The following is a 21,005-nucleotide window of genomic DNA, read 5'->3' on the forward strand; positions in this document are numbered from 1 at the left end:
TATTAAAACAGGTACAGAAAAGAAATTCAAAACCTGAAGGAATGAGATTTCACATGTATAATAATTAATTTTAAGTGCCAGTGAAATTGACTCGCAATAATTAATACATCACATTGCTAAAATAATTGCTATAATGGTTAATTTTTTGTTTGCATTTAGTAGGCAAATGCAGCTAATTCCTTTTTATTAAAAAAAAGTGGAGCGTTTAAGGGTGAACAAACCCCTGCAGCCATGACCTGGGACTGAGATAATTGATCTTCAACATTCACAATCATTTTCCATCGTGCTAGTCATGACTGCAACCAGTGGAGTCTTTTCCCCCGATTCCCATGAACTCCTACTTTGCTTGGACCCCTTGGTGCCATACTCGATCAAATGCAGTCAATCTCATAGAATTATTGAATCCCTATAGAATGCAGGAGGACGATATTTGACCCATCGAGTTTGCACTGACACTCTAACAAAGTATCCCACCCAGGCCCTATCCCTGTAACATCACATTTACCCCACTAATCCTCCTCTTGGGACACTAAAGTGCAATTTAGCATGGCCAACTAACCTAACATGTACATCTTTGGACTGTGGGAGGAAACGGGAGCACCTGGAGGAAACCCTTCCAGACACAGGGAGAACATGCAAATTCCATACAGATAGTCATCCAGTGTTGAGTTCCTGGTGCTGAAGCAAGAATGCTAACTTCTATGCTACTGTGCCACCCTGGTGACATCTCTTGAAAGCTTCTCATCTCTTGAATTCAGCTCACTTTCCATATTTGGACCAAGACTGAAATGAGGTCAGAAGATAAGTAACCTGGTGAAACTCTTACTGAGCAGGTTATTGCTGATTAAGTGCCGCTTGATAGTACTATCATCAAACCCTTCCATCACTTTGCTGAATATTGGTATTTAACTGATGAGGCAGTAACTGGGAGGGTTGGATCTGTCCTGCCTTTTGTGGGTAGGACAAACGTGGACAATTTTCAACTTTTTTTATTCATTCATGGGATGCCGCTGGCTGGGCATCGCGCTTATTGCCTAGCCTTAATTGCCTTTGAAAAGAATGGTTTACTAGGCCGTTACAAGAGTCAGCCACGTTGCTATGGATCTGGAGACGCATGTAGGTTAGACTAGGTAAGGGTAGCAGATTTCCTTCCCTAAAGGGAGTAGTGAACCAGATCGTTTTTATGATGATCGACAATGATTTTGGTTCCAGATTTTTTTTTATTGAATTCAAATTTCACCATTCAATCCCCAGAACATTACTTAAGGTCTCTGGAGCACTAGTCCTGTGACAATACCCCTACACCACCATATCCTCTTGCTAGGTAGATACCAGTATTGTTACTACTAAATAGCTTGTCTAGGGATGTGGCAAGCTCTGAATCGCAAGTCTTCAGTACTATTCCTGGAATGTTGTAAGTGCCCAGAGCGTTTGCTGTTTCATGATGCCATTTGGAGTGAATCAAATTACCTGAAGACTGACATCTCTGATTCTGAAGACTTTTGGAGGAGGCTGAGATGGACTATCCACCTGGCACTTCTGGCTAAAGATTGTTATAAGTGTTTCAGCCTTGTCTTTTGCACTGATATGCTGGGCTCCACCATCATTGAGAATGGGGATATTTATGGAGCCTCCCTCTTCAGTGAGTTGTTTAATTGTCTGCCACTATTCGTGATTAGGTATAGCGGGACTCTAGAGCTTAGATCTGATTTATTGGTTATGGAACTCCTTAGTTCTGTCTATCACAGGCTGCTTTTGTTGTTTGGCATACAAGTAGTTTGTGTTGGAACTTTATTAGTTTGAAAGCTCATACTTAGGAATGCCTGATGCTACCCTCCTGCTTCATACATGCTTAGTTTTGAGTTGCTAGATCTGTTTGAAATCCATCCCATTTAGCACAGTGTAATGTCACATAGTACATTGGAGGGTATCCTCATAATAAAGACGGGACTTTGTTCCACAAGTGCTGGTCAATGCTATTGTGGACAAAAGCACCTATGGTATAAGTAGTTTACTGAGATTGAGGTCTAGTAGGTTTTTTCCACTTGTTGGCCTCCTCACCACCTTCTGCCAACCCAGCCTAGCAGCTATGTCCTTTAGAACGTGGGCAGCTCAGAGCTACAGAACCATTCTTTATGATGAACATTGAAGTCCCCCACCCTGAGTGCATTCTACATCCTTGCCGTCCTCCAAGAGTACAGATTCTTCAGCTGACCTGATCCCAGGAGACTTCGTGGGGTCCAGATTCGATATTGTGATCTCCAATGGTAACTCCCTCCCAACTATATACCACTGTGCATCTGTGCAGTCTGTCCTGTCAGATGATGATATTTGGGGCATTGTTAAGGTATGATTCCGTGAGTACGACTATTAGGCATTGATAATACAAGGCGGATTTTTTACACAGAATGTGGTGGGTGCCTGGAACTCGTTGCCAGGGGAGGTGGTGGAAGCGGATACTGTAGTGACTGTTAAGGAGCATCTTGACAAGTACGTGAATGGGATGGGAATAGAAGGATATGGTCCCCAGAAACATAGGGGGTTTTAGTTAAGTCAGGCAGCATGGTCAGTGCAGGCTTAGAGGATCGAAGGGCCTGTTCCTGTGCTGTAATTTTCTTTGTTCTTTGTTCTATAACCTGTGGGACAGTTTTCCGAATTTTGGCACAAGCTGTGGCAATGCTGGGTTTCGTACCTTTCTGTATGCTTTGTAGTAGTTTAATGCAACTGGATGACTTACTAGGCCATTTCAGAGAGCATTTAATAGTTGACCACATTGCTCTGGGCCTGGAGTCACCTGTAAGCCAGATCCCACAAAGATGGCAGATTTCCCTTCTAAAAGGCATTACTGAATCAGATGGGTTATTACGACAATGCGTGCTTTCGTGGTCACTATTACTGAGACTAGCTTTTTTTTAAATTCCGATTTTTTTTTTTAGTGAATTGAATTTAAATTCCACCAGTTGCCATGTCGAAATTTGAACCTACTCCCCAGAGCATTATCATGGGCTTCTGCATTACTAGCTGCTAACCTTACAACAACACCACTGTCTCCTCCCCGATACATTGAAATGATGTTGCTATTTTGTCTCGGAATCCTGAGGACGTTTGTCGTGTGCACAGATGCTGTAATTGTCTGGGAAGTTTAAAGTTCTGATGGACTGATTTCTGTTGCCCAGGACCCCTCCATGAATGTGTCTTGCACTGATCCCAGGGTCAGAAAGCTGGGCGAGATATGCACTGCTTTCCTGAATATGTACACTAGAAATGTTCAATTGTTTAAACTTAACCCATCACTCCCACGGACTCAACAGATCACACCCTTCCCGCATTGACCCAACACCTCCCTGACCCTATCAGACCCTTGCCACACATTCAGTCATTTACTCCCACAACACACACACGCTTGTGTATGCAATTACTCACTCCTATACACACACCCCCACATGAACAGTCAGTCACACACTCCCACACCCATTGAGTCATTCAACCATTAACGCCCACACACATACACCCACATAGTCGCTCACACCCATTCAGTCGCTCAATTAATCTTTCCCATACAGCCACTCAGTCACTGTCTCCTCCCCAGTTCCACCAAAACAACACAACTTTAATCTCTCCATGCCTGATTCAGCTTTGCCCACCCTGAACTGCCAAGACCTGGGCCCCCTTCCTCCCCCCAGCCACACAGACAGGCCTGATTTTGACTGATAACCTCCAGTTACGGTTGAGGGAGTATGAAGAGAGATTTCCTGTAGATGGTGCTGTGATGCAGTCAAGTCTGAAAATATTGCGTTCTGGAGTGAAGGAAGGATTACCAATAAAACCGATTTGTCATGGCCAGTCTGGATGTCCTGAGAAAAATGTTAATCTCAAAAGCTCATGCTGCTTTACAGAGATTTAAACTGATATCCCTGTCGAAAGATTGGCATAGTGAAGAAGCAGTGTGTCCTGATGAGTCATGCAGTAGAGATTGGTTATATACTGCAGAAAGGCACACTATGCTGTTTATGATGAATCACATTAACCTTGTTTATCTTTATTATTTGACTTCATTGCTGTTTTAAATCCACCCACTTTTATTGCACCTCCACCCATTGTCCTGCTGCATTTAACAAGTGTATTAATTGTCAGCCTCCAGCTGATTGTGCCTGTTCCTCAAGCAGTCGGTTTGGTGGGTTCCTCAATTCTAATAGAAAGTAATTGACCTGAAAAATTAGCTTTGTTTCTCCATCCATGGATGGACTTGTGCTCCAGAACTTGCCACTCCCCTGGTCAAGCTTTTCCAGTACAGTTACAACACTGGCATCTACCCAACAATGTGGAAAATTGCCCAGGTATGTCCTGTACACACACAGCAGAACAAGTCCAACCTAACCAGTCTACTCGATCATCAGTAAAGTGATGGAAGGGGTTATCAACAGTGCTATCAAGCAGACCTGCTCATTGATGCCCAGTTTGGGTTTTGCCAGGGTCACTCAGCTCCTGACTTCATTACAGCCTTGGTTCAAACATGGACAAAAGAGCTGAATTCCAGAGGTGAGGTGAGAGTGACAGCCCTTGACATCAAGGCCACATTCGACTGAATGTGGCATCGGGGAGACCTAGTGAAACTGGAATCAATGGCTATCGGGGGCAAACTTTCCACTGGTTGGCGTCATACCTGATACATGGGAAGATGGTTGTGGATGTGGAGGGTCAGTCATCTCAGCTCCAGGACATTTCTGCAGGAGTCCCTCAAGGGAGTGTCTTAGGCCCAACAATCCTCAGCTGCTTCATCAATATCCTGGATTTTCAGAAGGCGTTTGACAAGGTACCTCACAAGAGGTTATTACAGAAGGTCAGGGGGCATGGAGTTGGGGGTAGGGTGTTAGCGTGGATAGAGGACTGGTTGTCAAATAGGAGGCAGAGAGTGGGGGTCAATGGGTGCTATTCGGATTGGCGGATGGTGACTAGTGGAGTGCCCCAGGGGTCGGTGCTGGGGCCTCAGCTATTTACCATTTATACAGATGATCTGGAGGAGGGAACCGAGTGTAGGGTGTCGAAATTTGCTGATGACACCAAAATTGGTGGAAAGGCAATTTGTGCGGAGGGTGTGGAGAGTCTACAGAAGGATCTAGATAGGCTGGGCGAATGGGCCAGGAAATGGCAAATGGAATTTAATGTTGGTAAGTGCGAGGTGGTCCACTTTGGTAGGAATAATGGTAGGAAGGATTATTACTTACGTGGAGAAAAACTGCAGCAGGCGACGGTGCAGAGGGACCTCGGGGTCCTTGTGCGTGAGTCGCAAAAACCCAGCTTGCAGGTGCAGCAGGTGGTCAGGAAGGCGAATGGGATGCTGGCCTTCATCACGAGGGGGATTGAATATAAAAGTAGGGAGGTCTTGCTGCAGCTGTATAGGGCATTGGTGAGGCCGCAGCTGGAGTACTGTGTGCAGTTTTGGGCGCCGTACTTACGCAAGGATATTTTAGCCTTGGAGGGAGTGCAGAGGAGGTTTACTAGGCTGATGCCGGAGTTGAGAGGGTTGAGCTATGAGGAGAGGCTGAATAAACTAGGCTTGTACTCGTTAGAGTTTAGAAGAATGAGGGGAGATCTCATTGAGACGTATAAGATGATGAATGGGATGGATAGGATAGAGGTGGAGAGACTCTTCCTGCTCAGAAAGGACAGTAGGACTAGGGGGCATAGCCTCAAGATAAAGGGGGGGGCGGTTTAGAACAGAGTTGAGGAGGAACTTCTTCACTCAAAGGGTGGTGAATCTCTGGAATTCTCTGCCCGTTGAAGTGGTGGAGGCTACCTCGCTAAATATTTTTAAGACGCGGGTTGATGGGTTTTTGATGAGAGAGGGGATTAAGGGTTATGGGGAGAGGGCGGGAATGTGGAACTGAGCCACCACAGATCAGCCATGATCTTATTGAATGGCGGGGCAGGCTCGAAGGGCTAGTTGGCCTACTCCTGCTCCTATTTCTTATGTTCTTAAAGTCTAAAGAGGGGCTGTTCGCCGATGATTGTGCAATGTTCAGCACCATCTCTGATTCCACAGATACTGAAGCAGTCCATGTTTAAATGCAACAAGATCTGGACAATATCCAGGCTTTGGCTGACAAGTGGCAAATAACATTTATGCCACACAAATGCCAGGCAATAACCATCACCCAAAAAAAGACATGCTACCCATCGCCTCTTAAGATTCAATGGTATAACCATCATTGAATCCCCACCGTCAACATCCTTAGGGTTACCATTGACCAGAAATCCAACTGGGTTCACCACGTAAACACAATGACTACAAAAGCAGGTCGGAAGCTAGGAATACTGTGAGCCAGATCACAGAGCCTGTCCACCACCATACCCGGAGCCTATCCACCACCTGCAAGGTACAAGTCAGGACTGTGATGTAATACTCCCCACTTGTTTGGATGGGTGCAGAAACTTGACACCATCCAGGACAAAGCAGCCCGCTTGATTGGCACCACATCTACAATCATTCAATCCCTCCACCACCAATGCTGAGTAGCAGCAGTGTGTACTATGTACAAGATGCATTGCAGCAATTCACCAAAGATCCTTAGAGAGCCCCTTCCAAAGCCACAAACACTTCCATCTAGAAGAACAAAGGCAGCAGATAAATGGGAATACCACCACCTGCAAGTTCCCCTTCAAGCCAGTCACCATCCTGACTTGAGAATAGGTCACCGTTCCTTTGCAATCACTGGATCAAAATCATAGCATTCTGTCCCTAACAGCATTGTGGGTCAACCCGCAGAACATGGACTGCAGCGATTCAAGAAGGCAGCTCACCACTACCACCTCAAGGGCAATTAGGGGTGGGCAATAAATGCTGCTGAACCAGCAACGCCCATGTCCCATGAATGAATTTTTAAAAATTGCAGCCCAACCTTTCAAGTATTTCCAGCATTTTCTGTTTTTAGTTCAGATTTCCAACAGCAGCAATGCTCTTTATTTCTATACTCACCACATCTGGTACAAAAGTGTGCAGAAAAAAAGCAATCTTGACTTACAAAGCTGTGAGGTGGCATCTTATAGCGGTGATGGAAGTCTTGGCTGCTAGTTGGAAAACCGCCGAGAGCTCTGTGTCATCTCCTTTAGGGAAGACTCATTATTTCTTAACAGGTGAGCAGCGGATGAAGGGTCCTGAGGGCAGAAGTCCCTCCAGTCAGGAGCTGCCCAGCCAGTCAGAGGATGCATATGTTCCTGTGCCTTACCCTTCATTTGCCCATCTGTCCAAGTCCCTCCCATGCTGCGACACATTGCTCCCAAAAGAGTAAGAAACAACAACGTCACGTTCATCTGGAGGAGGTTGTTGACTCTCTTTCTGCATTGCGCTGAGATGCACTTGTGGAAACCATGGCTGCTAAACCCTACCGTCAGCTCCGTCCAGGCTTCTTTGGTCTGGCAGGAGAGTCACTTGATGCTACTGGTGGTGAAAAGCATCTCCCACGGTTCCTGGGCGCCTGGGAGGAGGGTCTGCAGGGTGACATCACAATCTACACAGAACCACGTGACCACTGATTCTGGGGGAACAGATTAATGATCAAACAGTTCCTGTCAAACTCTGGTTTGTAGACACTGAAGGCATGTCTGGGTGCTGTTTAAAAATGGCACCTGTGCCTCCAACACTGCTGGGTGATAGCAGGCTTGGTGCCTTGCTGCCCACCCTACTGCATAATTGACCTGACTCTCTCTGTCTCTCTACCCCCCCGGCACATTTATTGGCCGATAGCCATGTAATTACAGTCAATGGGATGTTGGCACTGAGAGTTGAAGTGCTGCCATTTCCTGGTACACCATTGGGACCCATGCTAGTATGACTAAATTCTATCCACAGAACTTTCTCGCTGACTGTTAAAGATTCTAGTATATACCCATTGCCAAACAACACTGCAAGCCTGGAAACAAAACATTTCGTTCAAACGAAGGATTTGTAAGAGTTGCATTTGCAAGGTCTGTTGAAGTGATAGCTGAATTTTTAATATGTTCAACACCCTGGTGAAATATTTTGTTACAGCACCTAAATTTCCTATTTTTAGAAAGCAATTGAAAGGTTTAGAACTGTTGCTCCAAAATGAAGTTTCCTTTACAAGTACATATCTACATTCTTTGTGATTAAATGGAATAGTGTTTCATGGCATTGCAATAACAAAGCACATCCATGCTTGTTCATGCAAAACATTTAATTTGCTTGACAGTGAAGCTACATTAGAAGGTTCGTGCCGCTGGGCCTGAGCCTGAATACTGGAACTCTGAACTATTTCTTTGAATTTTTTAGCCAGGGTCTTGGGCAAAAATTCTGTTCGAAAAAATGGGTGAAGGAAATACAACGTTGCCAACAAATTAGCCAGCATCAGAATTGCACACTGTCACTGTTGTCAGAACCGCAGAGAAGGGTAGATCTACAGTGTGTCAGAAGGAATATTCATAACCAGACAGCAAGAGGATAAGCTCATACAATGGAAAAACCACTCCAATTGAATCAAACTGAACCGATTTATAGAAATTCAACCATTACAATATCCTTACTGCTCCTGTACATTACAGTCAATGTTTACTAAGCAGAAGAATCTTGCATCTCGCTGTTAATTATTTTTTCTAATTACAGAAAAATCAAGTTGATTAAGAAGCCACAAGTTCACTTCCTCACTGAAGATGAGTACAAGGAACAAACTGAAATGGCAACTTTAAACTCTCTTGAGGAACTGCGCACATACTGCAAGAGTCAGGAATTTCCTACATGGGAAATAGTCTCAAAAGTCAATTCACCAAAGAGGTGGGTAGCACTATATCGCAGTCCATGTACAAAATGGTCAGTCTCTTTAGTTATCCATTTTTATGGTCAGTCAGTTGGGTATTCACTTGCACAGGTTGTGACAATATTTGGAAACAAGAATAGCTAACCTACACAATCTAATAAACTTCAGGTTTGATCTTAGTCATGTGCTGTTTAATCTTCAGGCATACTACAGTACTGCTTTGTTGGGGGAGGGAATATTGGGAAGGGTTCTCGTTTCCTGTTACTGTCATGGAGTGGGGGGCGGGGGGGAGTGGCTGTCAGCTGATGAACCTCAAGTGCGTATCCAAGTATTTTTTTTAAAATGTGAAAGTTTCTGCCTCCACAGGCAGCAAGTTCAAGACCTGCACCACCCTCTAGTGGAAAAGTACTCCACAATTCCCCTTTAATGCTTCTACTAATTATTTTAAGATAAGCTGTCTGGTTACTAACATCTCTGCTTATGGGTATGTGTCGCTCCATCTAAATACCACTTGATTTTATACACTTCAAATAAATCTCTCAGCTGCCACAAGTTCCAGAGAAAAGTCTATTGAATTTTTCTCGTTACCAAAATTCTCCATTCCTGCCAATATCCTTGTAAATTGTTTTCAATACCCTCCTTTTGGAGTGATCACGTTTCCTGTGTTGCAGTGTTCAGCTCTGTAGACAGTACCTTAGCTGCAGTCTAACAGTTCCAACATAATCCCTTGTGCTAACACAGGACAGAATGCCATAGGTCTTAATCACTTTCATAACCACCTTACCTTCAGGAAATGCAGACATATACTTCAAAGACTATCTGTTCCTTTACAGTTCTCAAATTCTCGCTATTTATTGTGTATTCCCTTGTTTTCTGTGTTTTTCCCAAATGCATGACTTCTTGTCCCTGGAATGAATTCCATTTGCCACTTTTCACCCCATCTGACAGGCCTACTAATATCTTACTGTTTTCTTCCTTGCTATTAATCATATGGACAATTTTTGTATTGTATTATTATTTTTAATCATAGTCTCTACATTAATATATACCATGGACAGCAAGAGGCACAATACTGAATCCTGTGAACCTGCCTTCCAGTCACAAAAGCACCCACTGACCACAAGGTCTCCCTGTCTTTGAATCCAACTTGCCACTTTCCCTTGAATCCACAGGGCTTTTAATTAGACTCTCATGTGACTTGTCAAAAGCTGTGCTGAAATTTATGTACATTATTGGGTAGCTGTTTCGAATCCATTTTTACCAAATCAAATTTTTCTAGGGATAGAAAAATTGGCCTTTTCCCAATTTAAAATGTTACTCTTGGTTTATCTTGTAATTTTCCATATCAACTTTATAATTTGAATTATGATCACTACCACTGAAAAGCTGTGTCACTGCTACCTCTCCCAACTGCCCAAATCCATTCCCTAAAACTATGGACATATATCTGCAAGGGTGGCACAGTGGGTCATTGTGTGGACTTTGCGCATTCTCCTTTATGTCTGCATGGGTTTCCTCTGGGTACTCCAGTTTCCTCCCACAGTCCAAAAATGTGCAGGTTAGGTTGATTGCTCTTGGTAAATTTCTGCTCAGGGGGCTCAGCAGGGTAAATAAGTGGGGCAATGGGGATAGGGACTGGATGGGATTGTGGTGGGTGCAGGCTCCAAGGGCCAAATGGACTCCTTGTCCACTGTAGGGATTCTATTCTGTAAACTGACTCTTTTCATTTTTGGGCTTATGTTCTGGGTAAAAGGAGTTCTGAGGGATACGTTAAAAATTCTGTACGCTGTAAACTTCATTGTGAAAGATAATCAGTTAACATTGAGATACTTGAAATCCAGCCACTTTATGACTGCTCTTTTTGTTTCTGTACTTCTCAGCAATCTGTTGACATATTTGCTTTTCTAATTTCACTTGACTGTTTTAGGGACTATAGAATATTCCCAGAAGTGTGATTTCCATCCCCCCGCCCCCCCCACTTTTCTCAGTTCTACCCAAAGAGTTTCTTTTGATGCTCCTTTTAGCCAATCTCCCTCCTTGTAGCTATGACTGTTCATTAAATAACAAAGTGACCCCACCTTCCCTTGCCTCCACCAACCATTCCCTTTCTCTGAAAACCTGTAATGAGGAATGTTGAGTTGCCATTTCTATCCATTAAACCATATTTCAGTAGCTGCTTTGACATACTTCCAAGCATCTGTGAGCATCCTCAGCTCATCTGCCTTGTTCAAGAGACTCCTTGCATTGCTGTATATACTACTTATTACCAAATGACTCCTTTATTCTCTAACTTTTGTTTCCTTGATTTGCCATGCTCGCTTTTTGTTTGCCTTTTATCATCCAGTTTTGCTTGTCTTCTGAATCTATGCTCACATTCCCATCCCCCTGCCAAACTAGTTTAAACCAGCCGCAACAGCACTGGCAAATGTCTTCACCAATATATTGGTCCTGGCCTTGAGGTGCAGTCTGCCTGGCTTCCTCCCCCTAAACCTGATCCCAGGCACATAAAGCCCTGTACCATCTCAACGGCCATGCATTCAGCTACACTTCTTCGTATTTCTGTACTCATTAATATGTGACTCTGAAAGTAATCCAGAGATTGCTACTTTTGAGGCATCTAGTGAAATCAGATTGGGCTTGATTGTGATGTTGCACGTGTTTAATAGTTTGTCAACTTTCATTGAGGCGCATACATGAAAGATGGACATGTGGCTGAGATACCAAAGAGTGTTTGGTGCAGTTGAAATTAGCTCCCCAAGGAGTTGATACATTCAGCCCAAGGGGGTCAAAATAAGCAAGATCAAAAATAATGTGGTGTTATGAGGGAGCAAGTGCTGTGCTGTTTTTGTTCTTTTGGCCAATTGATTAAACTGAAGTCAAGTGGCTGTGAATGATCTCTACTTTATCAAAGAGAAGCACTACATTCTTCTGGCCAGCATTTATCCCTCAATCCAAAGTACAGAAAACAGATTAGCTGGTCATTTATATAACTGCAGTTTGTAGGAACCTAACAGTGTTCATCAGTCGCTGCATTTAATTACAAAGTAGTGACAACACATGAAAACAAATTGTTTATCTTTGCACTTTACATTTTGTTATGCTGATGACAAAAGGAAGAATTGTCATAGTAAATACAGTTTCTTTCTTTTAATATAGTTTCTAAAAAGATTTTAAACCTGGGGATGTAATTTTCTGCAACTGATACCCCTTTTTCCAGTAATCCTTTACTTTAAGATTACTTATTGTGAACTCTGAACTAATTCTGGTAAAGCTTACATATTCTGAGCAGCCAGATATTTGCTGAAGCACGAGCATTTATTATTCCTTGCCTTGAACATAGGCATCAGATTCACTGTACATCATGAATTTGAACAAGACAGACAGTTCTGTTCTAATAATTCTCTATTTATTTGAAATTTGTGAAGCTATCATGTCATTTCTGTGTGAATGCAACACAGATTTTATTCAACAACAAAATAATTGCAAAGAGCAAAATTGTTATATATGATTGATACAAAAGGCGAGATATAAACTGTGCAAAATATTGCATGTTATTTTTGTTTTGTGTCATTTCAGGCTGCCTTTCTCTTACCTCTCCCTCTTAAAATTAACTAGCAGGGAGAGGGCATTTCTGCCACAAAATTCACAACAATTATCAATGTTCATCGATAGTTCATTGGGCATTTTGGAGGTACTGGAAAACTGTTAGCTTCTTTGCTATCTTTCCCTACAGAAGTAGTACTAAGATGTTTCACTATAAAATGAAGCTGAGTTTAAATTCACAACACTTCAATTCAAAATTGTAGCAATTTGCTGTTGCACCTGATCAGGCAATACACCTCTCTGTTCATCTCCTCATTCTAATTTGCAGACTTGCAAACTTCATCCTAGGAGCTCATCATCTTACACAAGAGGAAGTGCAGAACCATGAGCAACAGTATGGAATTGGAGGTTCTTTTTTGGAAGCCCAACTCTTTGTCCCAGAGGAGAATGATGATTTAGTCTTGGAGAATGGGCATGTGATGGCTGCAGATGAAAGACATGCAGTTGATGCGATGTAATCCTGTCTTACTCATATCTCAATACACATTCTGAGCTGCTATTATGAATAGGAACTAACTAATGTTACAAAATACAATGCTAGAAATGCCTGGGTACCTTTATCGCCGACCCAATATCTTTGATGAATGGATGCATGAAAGAACACCAAGAAATCCTTGAATTGTGCTACTTAGTAACGTTGACTTTGTACTTTTGTAAAGAAAAGTCTGCACTTCACGAATATAAGGATAGTAAGTGGGTAATCTTTTGTAAGTGACTTGTGCAGTAATTAGAACAAAAACTTGAGCTCTCTACCAGGTTTAGCAATTTTTTTAAGCATTAGTGCCTATAATCTTCGTTCTACTCCTCATGAAATAGTTAATTATGATATGTAACTCTATGATCAAGTAGCTACAGAAGTGAAAAACCTAGATATCGCTCTAGCCACATTTCAGAGTAGTGGCTTGTTCTTTAGATGGTTTGCTAAACAGATGAATTCTAACGTGGAAAATCTGATTTGGAGTGTTTTAAGTAGTCTTTGACTACACATTAATCAAATTCATTTTGAAAGACTTCCAGTTGTAGCTGAGACAAATGAGGCCATCTATATCGCAGTAACAAAGATAATCTTTTACAGAGATGGCTGCAGACATATGTCTCAGGGACTGTTGTGTTCTTACCATGGCCAGTTGGTTTCTTTCCCTTTTAATGAGAATTTTGTCTTTCAGCTTTGAAGATGAGGAAGCAAGGAAAACTAGGCATCCAGTGTTATTACCAACACCCAGCCAGTTAATTGCAGGGCTGCATTGATGGGTTGGTTATAATCAGCAGTTCATACCATCCTGTCCTCTGTTTGTGTAGCAAGCAGCTCCACATGACAAATATAGAAAGCAAGTAGTGTGGAACTGAGGTGGAAACTGCAGGTTAGGTTAATTGCGATATTTATGGGGAACACAATATTGTGATATAAATATTGTTTCGTTGTCCAGGTTAGACATTTTTTAAATTGTGTAAACAAAGAAGATTGGATTAATATGTGTGGTAATTATTGTATTTAAACATGCAGTATTAATCATGCAACTGACTTCAGTATGCACGTTTTAATGAAATGGATTTCGGTTGAGCAGTACAAAGTTATTTTGTTTAACTCTACGTCCAACTCAGGTTTTTAAAAAGGTCTGTTTTTATGAAGGTTTATAGGAAAACCAGTTTGAGGTGGGACTTGTTCTAGGTCACAATGCTCTGAGTAAAATCGCACCAAAAAGAGCGTTTTACAAGAATCTTAAATCAGGGTTATATTCTTTAAATGTACTTTCTTGTCTAATTATTGATTCTGCCCTTATGGACAGGTACCTTGTCTTGTGTTGACTGGAAGCTTGTAATGGAGAATTGTGTATACAAAGCCATTTTATAATTATGTGCATTTAAACATATTGAACTTGTTTTTTCAATGGGTGTGATGGAAACTAACAAATAAATTTTTAAGAATTCTTCATTCAAAAGAATGAGAATGTGTGCAAAGAGAAGGAACTAATCTTTTACCTGGGTCTTCCTTGAGCAGCTCTTGTTCAAAGTATCAACTTAAACTCAAATGTGAAGTAGTCAAATTGCAGTCTGTTTAGAATAGGTGCTCTGCTGACTGCCTATTTTATTTCCTTTTTCAGGAAGTTCACCTACTCTGACCTCTGTTTTCATTCTGTAAAACTAAAGCTCAAGATTGCACTCCTGAATTTGTTACTACATTAATGTAAAGATTTGGAAGTCGTTTATATATATATATGGGGAAAAAGGGATATTTTAGTCATTGTTGAGTTCCTTCAAGTACATTTTAAGTTTAGATTTTAGTCCACTGTCTCCCTTCTTCCTTGGAAATCAGAATTTCACTTCCAAGTAGTATACTATTTAATGCAAAAAAACACAATTTTTTTCACTGTTCAAGCTAAGACTGTAGTTAGTCCATCTAGTTATGTTAGCTGAAATGAAGATTATTGACATTGCTTGTGAGAAGAATATATTAATTGTACTACGTGCTTCATAAGTACCTGATTTTTGAAGAATGTGCACTTAAACTGGACCACCTGACGGGCAACATGACAGCTCAGTGACTATCACTGTTTGCTGTGCAGATACATGGATTTGGGCCAGTGTCTGCAGGAGTTTGCACATTCTCCCTGTGATTGCGTGGGTTTTCTCCAGGTGCTCCGGTTTCCTCCCACATTCCAAAGACGTGCTCTTAGACTGGTGTAACAAATTGTCCCTAAATTAATCTTCTCTCAATCTTCCCCAATAGGTGTAGACAAAGGTCATGGGTAGCAGACGGCACTCAATGCTAAAATGGCGGCGCGGGCTCGTTGGGCCGAAGGGCCTGTTTCCCGTGCTGTGTTGTTCTTTGTATATTGATTATACAGGTTCAATTCATGTGAGGCTGTTCGAGAATGAACTTTTTTTAAATAAAACTTACTTTCGTAATAAAGTCATTTCCATGTATAACTTTCTTATTCCTGTTAACCGAAATATGATTTAACATATTGGTTTCACACATGATGTGGAGATGCTGGTGTTGGTCTGGGGTGGGCACAGTAAGAAGTCTCACAGCACCAAGTTGAAGTCCAACAGGTTTATTTGGTATCACAAGCTTTGTCACCTGATGAAGGAGCAGCACCCCAAAAGTTCGTGATACCAAATAAACCTGTTGGACTTTAACCTGGTATCACACGTGGTAGTTTGTGTTGCTTGAGCAGGCTAAGATTGCAGGAGTAAGCAAGATGAGCAGGCATTCTTGTGAAACATTTTATAGGTAACAGCTCCCTCCTGTGGAGTGACTCAAAATACTTATTACCATTCCAGCATTTCTCATTGACAACGAGGATTTTTAAAATACCTTTTATCAATGCAATCATAGTAGTTTCATCCTGATTTATTGAGATGGTTGAGCTAGGTTTTCAGTTTTTTCAGAGTGGTGTTTTCTAATTCCTTGTGTATTTTTAGTAAAAATGACAACTGGGTTAATTTGAATTGCTGAGTAAAATATCAAAAATCCATTTTTGTATAACATTTTATTAATAACTCCTTACACGTTATGACAATTTTATTTCAGCACTAACAATCACAACATTCAGCATTAACATAATCTCACAATATAATTTAGTCACAGTTTTACATCACTGATCTAAAAATTTCAACACCCAAAAGCCCACTACAAAATCAATCTATTCTGTATATAGTGTTATTTGTAATACATTGAAGGCACTAACAATTGTACATACAACACAATGAAGTACCAACAACTGAACCAAAATGGGTAAATCCTCATCATTGCAAATTTGTAAGACTGGCAGTGGTGCGAATTGCTGTACTTTGAGGCCCTTTCATTACTGAAAGAAGTCCAGGATGAAATTGGAAAAATTAGAAAGTGTTTTAAATTATCCTTTTATATTTCACACAATTATTGCAAATGTCCCAGTGAGAGATCTCTTGCGGTGTCTGAATACCAACTATCAAAAAAAACGATTGAGCTGCTTTTGTTGCCTTGTTATCCAATTTCTCCATCTTTCAGTTCTGACCTCACCTCTGCACTACTCCTGCCAAAACCAAGCTCTTTAGCCTTGAGACCTGTCACTCGTTTAATATTACGGTCTCTAATTATTCATTTTAAAAATGAGGATGAACAGTATGGTTCATTTTTGGGTGCCTCATTTATTTCAAAGTCTCGAACTTCGATAGAATTCTTGCAATTCAAACTCTGTATTCAGTCAGGTTTAATCAATGTAACACTTAGCTTTTTAAAATGCTTCAGGAGTTTTATATGCATAGGTATTAAATAGTTGTTTTTGCAGATTAAAAAAAGCAGCCTGACCTCCTTCAAAACATACATTAATGCTGAGTTTTTAAACTGTAAAGATTTGCATTAAAACAGTGAGTGACAAACTTAAGTTTGCATTTAAGCAAAAATGATCTGCAAATTTAGAAGCATATTATCCATAGGTTCTGTGTGAATTAATAACCTGTAGAGAGTTTGCAACTAACTTTCTTTTTATCTTTTGAAGAAGGGAAAGAGAAAAGTAAATCTGATGGACTGCTTAACTCGTGAATTACTCTGGGGTGAGCAAAGTAGTTTAGGCTTCATGGTTTAGTTTCAGCCAGCTTTCTAAAACGATTTAAATAAATGTCAAAGATGCTGCCTTTATTTACTCTACTGAAAACCTTCAAAAATTACCAACACCTCTGTTTCAACAGAATGCAAACTGTTCGTTAATTGCCTGAGAAAATCCCAAAATGAAGTTCATCATTAGAGGTAGGAGGAATAATGCCCACACACATTATATATTTAAACACACAGGAAACTGGGAATTATGCATCTAGAATTTTGCAAAGGTTTTGTAATATTACACATATTAAATGAAAACTGGGCCAGTGCTGGCATCAATGGTGGTTACTTGCTGAACATCAGGAAACTACTAACCCAAAGTTGAACTTCCATATTTAGTTCTTATCCTCATCATTCATGTCAGACCATGTCTGGAATTTTACTGTTCCTGCCCACCACAGGAATCGGACCAGGGAGGGGCGGACCATGGAAAGATCTGTTGATCTCGGGCAGAATTTTACTGTTTTGGGACAAGCAAGGCCTTAAATCCCACCGATGTATCCTAGCCATAACTCACTCTCTACTATGGGTACCTCTGGTGATGTCTTATTCAAAAAATGCTGCTACTTTTGGCAAATGTAACAGCTACAATAGACAGCTGTGGTTACTCTATATTTGATAATCCAATATAAAAAGGAATTCATCCAAACCCCAGAAATTATGATTTTGACTGCACTGTAATAAAGCCACTTCAGTCATCTGACTTGTTTCCTGGTTGCATTTGGGTGCATTATAATGTCACTTCAGTTTCACAATTCAATCCTACCAATTTAGCTACCTTTTAAATTTCAATGTATGATTTTAAGAATTGACGTAAATTATGAATGTTTTGGATGGACAGATATTTATATTAGAATATGTCCATATACGAACAGGCACTTAAATTCTGCTATTGATGCTCTTAATTTCTGAAATTTACATTATTAGCCATCAGTGTCTTATTGATCTGGACATATTGCAAAGCTATTCTTCGAAAACATTCCTGTGCTTTTTTTAAAAAAAAGTCCATTGTGGAAAATTATGAATACATTTTTTTTCAACACTCAAGTGCTTTGTAATCTTTAAATCTGATCATCCAGAGATGTCTTTTTGACTTGGTTGAATAACGCTGTCTTGCTTTGGCAAGTCTGGATCAATATTCTGGTTTCCATTTCCTGGCAATGGTATTAAGTTCCTAGGCAAATTTGACTGGTTGAATCCATTCCCAGTGGCTTGTGTGGAGCTTATACTGATTTGCTCATCTGGTTCCGAGGTAGTGATAGGGACTTCTGCCATTGCTTGCTTGCTGGAATTGGGCAATGATTTAACGTGTGGAGGACACACAACTGGCAAAGTGTCTGCAGATACTGGACAATCGTTTTCCTCCTAAAGTAAACAAGAACACATTTAATGTGTAGTCGAGGATCTCTAAATCCAGATAAGTGATAAGATGACTAAGGACATTTTCCAAAATTAATGGTCAGTCATTATAAAATTAAAAATGCCAGTGAGTGAGGCTGAGAGAGAATGGTGCTAGAGACCCAACAGTTAAAAACAGCAGAGGGAAGAAGCCAGCAAGAGAGAGAGAGGAAAAAAAGTGGCATCAGAAGAAACACATTTTGATGTGTTTTTTTTCTCTCTCTAAACTTCGGGCACTCATTTAAACCAGGAGGTGGGAAATTAATAATTTTCACTTGGGGCAAGTACAAGTAGTACATATAATAAGTATTAGCAGATACCCGAACAAAGGAATTAGAAGCCGAACTAGGCAGTTATTCAGCCCTAAAAGCCTGCTCCACCATTCAATCAGATCATGGCTGATCCTTAAAGTGATAAATTAAAAGTAGTTTAATCAAGGTGTTAACCTGATTTTAAAAGGAATCACAGATGGACCTGTTGCTTACAATTCCTGCACCATGTAGGATCTTCAGGACACCTCATGTCCTGTGGGATTACATGCATCTGTTTTTCTTTGAGCTCTATTTCCAAGCTTAAGTGGCACAATTCTAGGAAGTGTACCGGGACTGTAGGATCTGGGGTTCATGTGGATAAACCTTTGAAGATGGCAGGACGTAACAAGAGAGTAATTAGTAAAGCATATGGGATCTTGGGTTTCATAAATAAAGTAGCTATATAATATTGAAGCAGGGAAGATAATGTTGCACTTTTATAAAACTCTGGTTAGGCCTCCATCTGGAGCATTGCCTCCAGTTCTGCTCACTACTCTTTTTAGGAAGGATGTGAGTGCCCTTGAGAGGTTGCAGAGGAAATTCATCAGAATGATTCCTGAGATGAGAGATTTTAGCCAAAAGATTTGGTTGGAGAATCTGGGGTTATTCTCCTTGGCACAAAGATGGTTTAGGGAAGATTTGATTCAGGTGTACAAGATAATGACTGGTTTAGATCACGCAAACTGAGGAAGGCTGTTCCCATTAGCTGATGATACAAGGACCGGGGCCACAGTTTGAGAGTTTGAGCAAAAGATGCATGGAGAACATGAGGAATTTTTTTTACGCTATGAGTGGAAATGATCAGGAACTGAGTTTACAAGAGTGGTGGAAGTGGAGCAAATCAATCATTTCAAAAGGAAATTAGATTGACATTTGAGGGAAACAAATTACAGGACTAGGAGGATGGAGCAGAAAATTGGACTGATTGTGTTGCTCTAAAGAGAGCTGATACAGACTTAGTGGGCTGAATGGCCTCCTCCTGTGCTAAAATAACATAGCCAGTGTTTTCTATATCTGAAAATTTATCATATCCCGCTGCAAGATGAAATTTGCATTGTGACAGTTGAAAATGTCCCTGTTACTCTCTCCTTCCACTGACTACAAAATTTAGAAATTCTATGGCAGTGCTGGTAAAGCTATGTCCTCTCCTCAAAGTGAAACTGGATGTAGCATGAGAGCTACATTGCCACATAGTAGCTGATGGAGTAATGTTATAATTTTTGGCTTTTTGGTGAGTCATGGAGAAAATGTTTCTATTGGCTCTGTAATTAAATGATGACTTGTGACTACTCCCATGCAAATTTACCAAGGAACTTGGTTGAGGGAGTGTTAAAGACATGCCCTAGTCATATTTGCACTTTGTACCAATGTAACATTTTGCAAAACTCCTGGTTATTTTAAACACTTAACTATTTTATTAATTTCCCAAACCCATTTTCTCCACATTTATTCTAGTGATAAAATGCAGACTTGTGATGCTAAGTCTGGGTTAGATCTCAGAACTCAGGCTTTCCACCTTCCCCTCGGTTTGGCCCCATTACTGATGGAATGTATTATCATCACAAGGGTCACTTACACACAGGAGATGCATTCCAGGCTTGTGTCAGGTGAGGTAGCCTACCAACTGACTCATTCAAAAATAAATATAAATTTATCTAAGAGTTTTAAAATTTCATTTGCAGGCTTTGGTTTTATGGTTTTACCATAAACCTGCTGACGTGTGTGGCTGGATACCATTCCACCCCTCCCTCAACAACACTAACTGATGGGAGGAAGTATTCAGATCAGGGCACAGAGGAATGTGTTGCTGCATCGCTTTCCAAATTCACCCAACCCAGATTCATCAAAATTCATCTGCTGGAGGGAGGAAGCATAAATTGAGATATTTTTGCTGCACAGTTAAATCAAATCTCAGCTCTTTTGAAGTGTGATTCCTGTTGATGCTGACAATAGTTTGTTCGTCTCATTTTGGTAAAATTAGACTCAATCAAAATTTTTGACAGGATTCTCCTTTTATATTTGGAACGATGCTCACTCTTTAGAATCAGTGACTCCCTTCACCTGCTACCCACCCCCCCCACCCTTTCATCTCAGCCAAACAAAATTCATGTTGAACATGAGGTGCAGATTTATTATTGCAAAGCTTTTTATCTTGAAGTTCAACCTACTAAAATGCAGAAATGTCTATGTCTCCCATTCTGGTAGTTGAGACACACAAGGCCACTTATCTCATTTGAAGCAGGCAGCAGTTTCATTTTCTTTCTGTATCAATGGCAGTATAGCGATCAAATACACCTTCAATTACCTTCATCATGTAGAAATGGGTAAGTAAAATTT

The 21,005-nt window shown here is 40.8% G+C and overlaps 2 protein-coding genes across 5 annotated transcripts in view; one reads left to right on the forward strand and one right to left on the reverse strand.

Moving 5' to 3' along the window:
- nemp2 (nuclear envelope integral membrane protein 2) overlaps nt 1–14,289 on the forward strand; it is a 44,219-nt gene extending 29,930 nt beyond the window's left edge. The window contains exons 8-9 of the mRNA XM_080198816.1: nt 8,621–8,788; nt 12,643–14,289. Of these exons, the coding sequence (XP_080054942.1) occupies nt 8,621–8,788; nt 12,643–12,832 (358 nt within the window). The 3' untranslated portion in view covers nt 12,833–14,289. The remainder of the gene's footprint in view (nt 1–8,620; nt 8,789–12,642) is intronic.
- A 1,564-nt stretch (nt 14,290–15,853) lies between these two features.
- The window catches only part of mfsd6b (major facilitator superfamily domain containing 6b), a 69,471-nt gene continuing 64,319 nt past the window's right edge, over nt 15,854–21,005 (reverse strand). For all 4 annotated transcript variants that reach the window (XM_080198819.1, XM_080198817.1, XM_080198820.1 and 1 more), the window contains exon 7: nt 15,854–18,324. In XM_080198819.1, coding sequence (XP_080054945.1) covers nt 18,031–18,324 — 294 coding nt within the window. In that variant the 3' untranslated portion in view covers nt 15,854–18,030. The remainder of the gene's footprint in view (nt 18,325–21,005) is intronic.

Source organism: Carcharhinus amblyrhynchos, chromosome 11 (assembly GCF_965287045.1).
Source record: "Carcharhinus amblyrhynchos chromosome 11, sCarAmb.v2.hapA, whole genome shotgun sequence".
Taxonomy (NCBI): domain Eukaryota; kingdom Metazoa; phylum Chordata; class Chondrichthyes; order Carcharhiniformes; family Carcharhinidae; genus Carcharhinus; species Carcharhinus amblyrhynchos.